Source organism: Mizuhopecten yessoensis, unplaced genomic scaffold (genome assembly GCF_002113885.1).
Source record: "Mizuhopecten yessoensis strain PY_sf001 unplaced genomic scaffold, ASM211388v2 scaffold6211, whole genome shotgun sequence".
Taxonomy (NCBI): domain Eukaryota; kingdom Metazoa; phylum Mollusca; class Bivalvia; order Pectinida; family Pectinidae; genus Mizuhopecten; species Mizuhopecten yessoensis.
Window position 1 is genome coordinate 64001 of NW_018406436.1, and position 10580 is coordinate 74580.

General features: G+C 36.8%; 1 protein-coding gene across 3 annotated transcripts in view; it reads left to right on the forward strand.

Moving 5' to 3' along the window:
- LOC110451809 (cytochrome b561-like) overlaps positions 1 to 8593 on the forward strand; it is a 28869-nt gene extending 20276 nt beyond the window's left edge. For all 3 annotated transcript variants that reach the window (XM_021499993.1, XM_021499992.1, XM_021499995.1), the window contains 4 exons: positions 566 to 804; positions 2083 to 2291; positions 3975 to 4138; positions 5412 to 8593. In XM_021499993.1, the coding sequence (XP_021355668.1) occupies positions 566 to 804; positions 2083 to 2291; positions 3975 to 4138; positions 5412 to 5565 (766 nt within the window). In that variant the 3' untranslated portion in view covers positions 5566 to 8593. The remainder of the gene's footprint in view (positions 1 to 565; positions 805 to 2082; positions 2292 to 3974; positions 4139 to 5411) is intronic.
- The last annotated feature ends 1987 nt before the right edge of the window (positions 8594 to 10580 follow it).

The following is a 10580-nucleotide window of genomic DNA, read 5'->3' on the forward strand; positions in this document are numbered from 1 at the left end:
TTCCCCCTACCTCGGGATGATAGTTTTGACTGTTCCCCAAATAGCCATGAAACAATTGTATACTGTTCCCAAAATAACCATGAAACAATTGTTTTATTACCAAATAAATATTAGTATCAATGCTGCATGCAATGTTGCCATTGCTTCAACACTGAGTCGCGGTCACCGAAACGCTTGAACGGGGCTCTCGAGGGGGAATTTCTGCGCATCGAATTCGCGCCGGGTAACAGTTCACTCTGACCGGGAAAACAGTTTTGACTGTTTCACCCCTACAGGCGAAATGGGACTAAAGGCCAGAAACAGTCAAAAATGACTAATTATGATTTATATAGACTATTGGGTAATAATAGACATTATGTATCGGTCTACCCTGTTTGGTGGACATTATGTAAGTCTCTTGTGATTGGTGGAGATTATGCATATGTCTGCCTTGATTAGTGGACATTATGTATATAATTTCCCTAGTTTGTTGAATGAAATAGTCTAATATGTAGTCAGTATGTCACTTCTGATTGTTGAACCAACTTTGTATAAATTCTGATGAAGCTTTAATTTTTTTCCACAGTTCAGAAGCCCGAAAGATGGAAAGCTATGACAAGCATGATGCTCCCCCTGCTGGCAATCTTGGATCCTTCACCGGTCTGGTACTACTTATTCAGGGCCTGGGTCTGACAGCAGTCATCCTTGTGGCGGTATGGATGGGACACTTTCGTGAGGGCTTTGCCTGGACCAGTGACCCCGCCAAAGAGTTTAACTATCATCCTGTGTTCATGGTGATAGGACTTATCTTCCTCTACTCTGATGGTAAAATCAAATAATCAAATTTTTTTTTTGTACTGTGTATTAACAGTGCTCTTATTGATTAAATATATAAACTTTGCCTTTGAGTTTTTCAACCAAATACTAACAGCTTCCCCTAGCAAAAAAGTCCTTTCATCTTCTCAAAATGTAGAAAAATGTGAAATATCTTCCCAAATTCAATGCGAATAATCCTATAATTCTTCCCAATTCATGTAGGGAGAGGCTGTTAGGATTCCAGGTAGAAAATAACAAGATTGAGTAGTATTCTTGCTTTACTTAGAATGCCTAGTTCAGTGTTTTTCCTGTAGTGTAATGGTAAGATTAAATAGTGTCTTTCCTCACTGCTTCATTTAACATGTAATTTACTGTAAATAGACAGATTAGTTACTGCACAGTAGCTGTGAGTAACTCTGGGCTGAATTTCTGTGTATAATTGACTAAAACTTAAAACAAGACTTCAGGCACAAAATCATTGACTTAGAAATTAGCTTGGCTATATAGATCCGAATGTCTTGGTCACTGTTTAAAATTTTATAGAAAAACATGTTAGTTTCTGACTTACAACACAACAACATTAGTTCTCAGGGGTAGATAATATACAAACAGGACTTTGTTTTGAATTACTTTTCATGTGTAAATCAATACAGGTCACTGTTACATGTACAATATAAGTACACTTTTATCCAATATCATTCCAAGATATTGTTTTATTGGTTCAATACAAAGGGATTTAACAACAGGGATAATCTACAGTATACGGTATAAGTCATCTCATATTTATAACTTATTCACCTCTGAAATTTCATAATGACCTATTCCAACCTTTGATTTAGAAGAGTTCAAATGTGTCTTTAGGTGTGATCGAATAACTCATCATTTGGAGATGACTCATTATCCACCTTAACTAGCTTCATTGTAAGCATTCTGTGCTGCCCTGATATAATGGATCTGAAAGAATTAAGACAGTCAGATAAAACATAACATTTTAAACTCATTAGCTAACTCGTCCTTGCTAACATTTCGAAATGTCCATGGGGAGATTACGCATGCTCAGAATAAAAACCATAAATAAAATGTGTGTATCTACACCCTAATACTTTAAAATGTCATTTTTTAAAATGTTCGTTCAGATGAAATAATCAGATCCTAGAAAATTGGAATAGTTTAGCAAATTCACTGGTTGAAAATGCTCAATTTAAGGGTTCAAAATCAGGAATATCAATCACAAAATAGGGATAGTTGTCAAGTATGCTAAATTTATTTTTTTGTTTGTTTTTGAAGCAATCCTGGCGTACCGTGTGTTTCGCAATGTTAAGAAGATGTACATCAAGATTGTACACGGATTTATACACCTAGGAGCACTGGTTTTTGCCTCGGTGGGACTGAAGGCAGTGTTTGATTCCCACAACCTGGCCCCCACACCTATACCTAACATGTACAGTCTGCACAGCTGGCTAGGTATCATCACTGTGGTGTTGTTTGGTCTGCAGGTCAGTCTCTCAAGCCATAATCTTTCATCTCATTATAGTTACATTTGTACCTCTTATACAATTAGCTTTTGAGCCAAATCTTCTCTCTTTATCTCTGCTATACAGTTCTGTCTCTCACATACCCCAGTATATATGTCCTCTCTATATCCTAACAAACCTGTCGCTATATTTGTATAGTAATTCCTTTCCTCTGCCTATTTCTTCTCCATTAACCATTTTTTCCTCCACTCATCCTATCCTCTTCCTATTCCGCCTTTGCGTATTGGAGAGTTATCTTCTGTTGTGAGCAAGTATTGATTGTTACGTTTGTGAGAGCAACGTCATTAATTTTTGAGAAAACGACTTAATTTTCTCACGCAAACCAATGGCGTAACAATCAATACCTGCTCACAAGAGAAGATAACTCTGCAATGCGCAAAGACGGATTAACCTTCCAATCATTTAACCTTGATCACCTCCTGTAACACCTACTGTATGATCACCTCCTGTAACACCTACTGTATGATCACCTTCTGTAACACCTACTGTATGATCACACCTCCTGTAACACCTACTGTATGATCATCTCCTGTAACACCTACTGTATGATAACCTCCTGTAACACCTACTGTATAATCACACCTCCTGTAACACCTAATGTATGATCATCTCCTGTAACGACTACTGTATGATCACCTCCTGTAACACCTACTGTATGATCACCTCCTGTAACACCTGCTGTATGATCACCTCCTGTATGATCACGTCCTGTAACACCTACTGTATGATCACACCTCCTGTAACACCTACTGTATGATCACCTCCTGTAACGACTACTGTATGATCACGTCCTTTAACACCTACTGTATGATCACCTGCTGTAACACCTACTGTATGATCATCTCCTGTAATGACTACTGTATGATCACCTCCTGTAACACCTACTGTATGATCACACCTCCTGTATGATCACGTCCTGTAACACCTACTGTATGATCACCTCCTGTAACACCTACTGTATGATCACTTCCTGTACCACCTACTGTATGATCACACCTCCTGTATGATCACCTCCTGTAACACCTATGGTATGATCACACCTCCTGTACCACCTACTATATGATCACCTCCTGTAACACTTACTGTATGATCACACCTCCTGTAACACCTACTGTATTTATACACTTCCTGTAATACCTACTGTATGAATACACCTCCTGTAACACCTACTGTATGATCACTAGCTCCTGTAACACCTACTGTACACCAGGAAACTTTCTCATGGTCAAATATTAGCCCTTCACTGGTAAAATCAATATTCACTCAATTTAAATTTCAGCCTTCACATATAATTATATAGGGTTAAAGTACCTATATGTAATATTCCCTGCAATGATATATCTATTACATTTCAGAGGGTGAAAAAGGCGATAATCAATCTGCATTGAAAAATTCCCGTTCAGATATTTACCATAATTTCATGTCTGTCTATTTTATTTTCCCCACTCCTCTTTCTGTCCTCTCATCAGCTGCTCCCCATTTCCCTACTCCTTAACGACATCAACACACTAAAGTCAGAGTTATTTTCATACTTTCTTTATGTTTTATATTTAAGGTTAACATATTGTAAATCAGAAGTACATCCTTGTTATCATTAACTGATAAAAGATACAGATGGTGTAACCTGTATGTGTCCTGTTACAGTGGCTCATAGGACTGCTGACCTTCCTGGCACCTGGTCTGTCCCAGGGACTTCGGACCCTATACATGCCCCACCACGTATTCTGGGGCGTGGCTATTCTGTGTATGGCGGCTGCCACAGCACTGATGGGAATCACAGAGAAGGCCATCTTCTTGAAAAGCACTATGTAAGTAAAACGGAAGATCTGTTTGTAATGGTATAAGTAAAAGTCCCCCAAGCTCATGCAGGATGTTTATCATGTTCATCGAACAGAAGTTATTTAATTTTCAAATTGTATAAAAACACAAGGTTTATTGAGGGTCTTTTACAATTTGAAAATTAACCTACGAGAGGATAAACACGATAACCAACCTTTATGAGTTTGGGGACCTTTTTCTCCCACAACATTTCGATAATATATATCTAGAAAATCATTTGTTTCTGTTGGGAATACATCATTCCTATTGACGGTCGTGGAAACAATTGCTATGAACTAAAACGTCACAATGGAAAAACTAAAACGTCACAATGGAAGATGACGTCGCAATGTGTTGTAACTTGATGCCTTATTACATTGTAGATGATTGGCCAATGATGTAACAACCAGGGTTTTACATACTATGGGGGAACCAAAAATGTTTACCAACTCCTAGCAGGTTTATCCAATGATCATCGAGTCAGGACTGAGGAAACCTATAGTGGTTATGGGGGGGAAATACTTTCAAACTTTTGACAATGCTATAATGTAACTGCTTCTGTGTTAGTGGATTGTAATTTGATAATTGGCTACCAGAATTATAACGTACATACGTCATTTGAGACTCTATAATCTAGCAACAAACTAATGATTTAATGACACGTTTCAGAAAACAATCCTCGTACAAACTACAGCATGGATTTAAATTGTTAAGAGTTAGCCCCCTTCGATATGCTGCAGAGTGTGAGCAATGGTGATGACCACTAAGAATCAGCCAGATTACAAATAAAAGATATAGATCAACTTTCACAAGTTTTACGTATAATTAAGTACGTTTCATACAACTTGGACGCGTCATAAGGACTAAGATGAGCTTCGTCATACTGAGTTGTCTGTCAATCCCTTTTGAATCATCCATGTGCTCTTCTTTATTTACTTTAAGTAAATGACTTCTCCCTTCTGACGAAGCACAAGACCTCCGGTCATAAAATTAGATATTAAGCTATTTATGTAGCTTGCAAAGACGGAATGTGATCAGTTAAGTGGTTATATGTAGATGTGCAAAAGGGGGTTAAAGGTCAAGGCCACTGATATTTAAAATAGAACAAGAGTATACTGTCAAAATTATATTGTATTGCACTTAACAAGATCACTTATATTAATTGTAGTGTTACATTACAGTGTCATATTAACGTTTTGTTATTAAAGGGTTCCTTTGTTATATGACATCATTATTTACACTAGTTGTTTTGTTATATCACAGTCAATACACTGAGAAGTCAACAGAAGGCCTGGTGCTGAACTCACTCGGAATTGTGATTGTAGCCCTTGTCGCCCTGGTGGCCTTTGTGGTGACACGACCGGAATACAAGCGACAGCCCTCCCCAGATGAAGACCATATACAGCTGATGGGTTGACTCGAGATACGTCCCGCCAAAGGCCTAAAAATGATCTGATTGATAACTTACGAGGGCCATATCTGATGTCATGACAACACTGATCCATAGACAGCCTACTGAGATACTTTGGAGTTATTCAGAGATATAAATCTATCTTTAAATCATTTTTTTGTCGATCGAAAATTATTACCAAAAAGATAATGTGTTCTAGAACTCTGTAATATTGTGTGGATCAATATCATAGAAGACATTTTTTAACGTTTTGGACCCTGACAAATTATAAGTAAATATTTGGTTGAACATTTTGATATAGAGTGTTGCATAACTTTAATGTACAGTGACAACTTTAGACAATATCTGTGTATGAATCAGTGTTGCCCAAGGTTCCAGCTCTGCATGTTTCCTTTAAGTAACTGCCAATATTTAATGGTTGACATTGTCGTTCAAAGGTACAGTATATGAATATATGATGTGTATATGTGTGTCTTATCATTAGGGTGATTATGTAACCAAGCTGAACATGCAAGTAGTCAGGAAGTCTTCAAAGATATGAATATATTTTCTTCAAAATCTTGTGACATTTCTGAGACATGTTTCAGATTCCTGTACACTTAACTTACATTGTGTTGTAGAATCCTTATATACAATATACAACCTTAATCTGGCTTTGTTTTATTGACCTTTAATTGTTCCTAATGACCTCTTCTGTGTTGATTGGTCACTGAGAAAATAATAATGATACTGACTTTATCCTCTGTCTATCTAAGTAGACTTTACCATTAGACAAAGATACTGACTTCATCCTCTGTCTATCTAATTAGACTTTATCATTAGACAATGATACTGACTTTGTCTCCTATCTATCTCAGTAGACTTTACCATTAGACAATGATACTGACTTTGTCCCCTATCTATCTAATGAGACTTCACCATTAGACAATGATACTGACTTTGTTCTCTACCTATCTAAGTAAACTTTACCATTAGACAATGATACTGACTTTTTCCCCTATCTATCTAAGTAGACTTTACCATTAGACAATGATACTGACTTTGTCCCCTACCTATCTAAGTAAACTTTACCATTAGTCAATGATACTAACTTTGTCCTCTACCTATCTAAGTAAACTTTACCATTAGACAATGCTACTGACTTTGTCCTCTACCTATCTAAGTAGACTTTACAATTTGACAATGATACTGACTTTGTCCTCTGTCTATCTAAGTAAACTTTACCATTAGACAATGATACTGATTTTGTCCTCTACCTATCTAAGTAGACTTTACAATTTGACAATGATACTGACTTTGTCCTCTGTCTATCTAAGTAAACTTTACCATTAGACAATGCTACTGACTTTGTCCTCTACCTATCTAAGTAGACTTTACCATTTGACAATGGTACTGACTTTGTCCTCTGTCTATCTAAGTAAACTTTACCATTAGACAATGCTACTGACTTTGTCCTCTACCTATCTAAGTAGACTTTACCATTAGACAATGATACTGACTTTGTCCTCTACCTATCTAAGTAGACTTTACCATTTGACAATGATACTGACTTTGTCCTCTGTCTATCTAAGTAAACTTTACCATTAGACAATGATACTGACTTTGTTTCCTAAATATCTAAGTAGATCAACTTTACCATCAGACAGCATGAAATAAGCAGAAATAGGTTTAATGTGTATTTGTCATATGTTATACAGAATGTGTTCAGTTTCTATTTTGAATTCTTTTCAAAGCTGGTTGTGTACTTGCTAATGTATATTTTCATTGTGGATTTTTGTAGCATGGTTTGTTAGTTCAGTGCAATATTGATATGGTTTTGATATTAAAATGTTATGTTGCTAATTGTGTGTTATAATACAAGTAATAATGAAGTTGTGAAGATCTTTGCCATACAAAATTATGATGTACAATTATATATAATTAACAAATCACTGTGGACACACATGCTAAAACTCTAGTGCTACATTTACGTGTTTAATTGATGTTCTACAGAACTACATGGTAATCATGTTTATCAAAGTAGAGGCACAGATAGAGAACTTAAGTATTTATAAGACAAGATTTTTACCATACTTTAAAAACTTGACAAAAAACAGGAACAGCTGCACGTCAGTGTCTCATAAATCCAGCTTGGCAGGTTGAAAAATATAACTTATGGCATTTTAACTGAGTTATAATTAAACAATATTATTATGTTAACCCTGATAACAGACCACTTGCAATAAGATACCACTTTATTGACCTAACAAAGATGGTCTCTGAATACATACAGGTGTAATTGTATTGTCAATACAGGTGTGATTGTGTTGTCATTACAGGTGTGATTGTATTGTCATTACAGGTGTGATTGTATTGTCATTACAGGTGTGATTGTATTGGTAATGTATATCATGCAGTTCTCGCTGATTCTATAAAACATTTCCATTGTTAACGCTACATTCCTTCAAACAGTTTTAATAGTATAAGTTGTTCTGCTGCTGGGTATTACTTCCGATACAAACGTTGGTTTTGCGATAGGTGTTTGAATAGTATTTACTGCTGCTGGGCAGTGTGATACGTGTGCTGTGTGAGATACGTGTGTTGGTCTTGCATTAGGTGTTTGAATGGTAATCTAGTAATGGTTGCTACCTTATATCAATGATAAAGATTCGCTGAGGAGCCGAAACTAGTCGGCCATATTAAACATCCACTTAAACTGGTGACGCCCAAGCTGTGCTGTGACTGGACCCCTCTCCCTATATGGTATCACAGCTTGGAACATTCACAGCCAGGGTAATGTATAAGGAGAAACTTCATCTCCTTTCATTGTTATATAAATGCATTTGTTTATTTAAAGATTTGTAATTTGAAAGAGAAGATAGTATCATTGTTTTTTGTTTACCTATACTTTCTAGGATATGTTTAACTTGATATGTAATTTTGTGTCGATTTTGTAAATCTGTTGATGTACATTGTATATGTATTCATGTTAAATTTCCTTTCAAATAAATTCATGCACCTGAAAATCTTCAGGTGAAAGTGATGGAGGAGAAAATTAGTCTGTATTTTTATTCAATGAGCGAATTTGGCAGAGTATTTAAAACCCTGAACTTTAAAAGGTGAGGGAGCATGGATTTGATTCAAATTTAAAAGCTCTTTTATCCAAGTGAGCTTGTACATCCTTCATCTATCAATTTTTCCTTTCAACAACTACCTCTGAAGAATAGGAAAGTTGTAAAGTATTTTTATTTGGCTGGTAGCTTCCTGGAATAGGGCCCTACAAACTTTGCAAGTAGAAACGATCTTGACATGTATTTCAGGTCACATGGGTCAAACATGTTAAAAAATTCTAATAAAGCATCCGAAGAAGAATGGAATATCCTTGAATCATGATATTAGGCTGGGAGCTTCTTGGGATGTAGTGCAACAAAGTTTGCGAGTAATAATGACCTTGACATGTATACAAGTTCACAGGAGTCAATTTTGTCAAAAAACTGCTTCTGTTGAATGAAAAGGTCTAGAAACATGATATTAGTCTGGAAGCTGGATACAGCCCAACATTTTTAGGTCACCTGAGACAAAGTCTCAAGTGACCTATTGCAATCGCCTTTTGTCCGTCGTCGTCCGTCCGTAAACAATTTACATTTCAACTTCTTCTCCAAAACCCCTGAACCAATTTCAATGAAATTTTGCAGGGACCTTCCATAGACAAAGGTCAACAAAAATAGTGGCCGGTTTAGTCCCAAGCCCCCAGGGGCCTGAGGGGCGGGGCCAAAAAGGGTCAAATTGACTAAAATTTCAAAAATCATCTTCTCCAAAACCCCTGAACTAATTTCAATGAAATTTTGCAGGGACCTTCAATGGACAAAGGTCAACAAGAATTTTAAAAATCTTCTTCTCAAGACCCAGATATGGTAGAATCAAATACTCTTCATATATGGGAGGGTCTTAAGGTGCTTTACCAAAATTGTGAATTTCTTGACCCTGGGGTCTCACGTTTCCCCCTGGGGAGGGGGTAAACTTTACTTTATTTTATATAGGGAAATCACATTTTGGACCAACATTTGTTTAATTTCCATTGGAAGTAATTCAGTTTGGGTTAGCATTATCAGTATTAGGTAGCAGTTTGATAGTATGTACCTATGAGCCCTGACTGACCCCCAGGGGCTGATGGATGGGGCAAAAAAGGGTTGAATTGACTGAAATTTCAAAGACTTCTTCTCAAGACCAAGATATGGTAGAATCAAATTCTCTTCATAGATGGAAGGGTCTTAGGGTGCTTTACTGAAATTGTGAATTTCATGACCCTGGGGTCTCACGTTTCCCCCTGGGCAGGGGGTAAACCTTACTATAGTTTATATAGGGAAATCACATTTTGGACCAACATTTGTTTAAATTCCATTGGAAGTAATTCAATTTGGGTTAGCATTATGAGTATTAGGTAGCAGTTTGATAGTATGCACATATGAGCCCTGACTGACCCCCAGGGGCTGATGGGTGGGGCACAATTTATTATGGTTTATAATGGCAAATGATATGTTGAATGTTAATAACTTGATTGGAATTATAACCTTGAGGAGTCAGTGTGCTAAAATTTCTTCATTTTCCTTGTTTAGAATCAGAGGTGCTAGTTTCAAATACATTTTAGTCTGAAATCTGTATGCTAGATATTGAATAAGGTGTTTTTTAGCCCACCATCATCTGATGGTGGGCTATTCAAATCCCCCTGCATCCGTGGTCCGTCGTCCGTCCGTAAACAATTCTTGTTATCGGTATTTCTCAAGAAGTACCAGAGGGATCTTTCTCAAATTTTATATGCAGGTTCCCCTTGGTCCTTAGCTGTGCAGGGCAACTTTTGAGACTGATCGGATAAACAACATGGCCGACAGGCAGCCATCTTGGATTTTGATATTGAAAGTTTGTTATCGCTATATCTCAAGAAGTACCAGAGGGATCTTTTTCAAATTTTATATGTAGGTTCCCCTTGGTCCTTAGCTGTGCAACTTTTGAGACTGATTGGATAAACAACATGGCCGACAGGT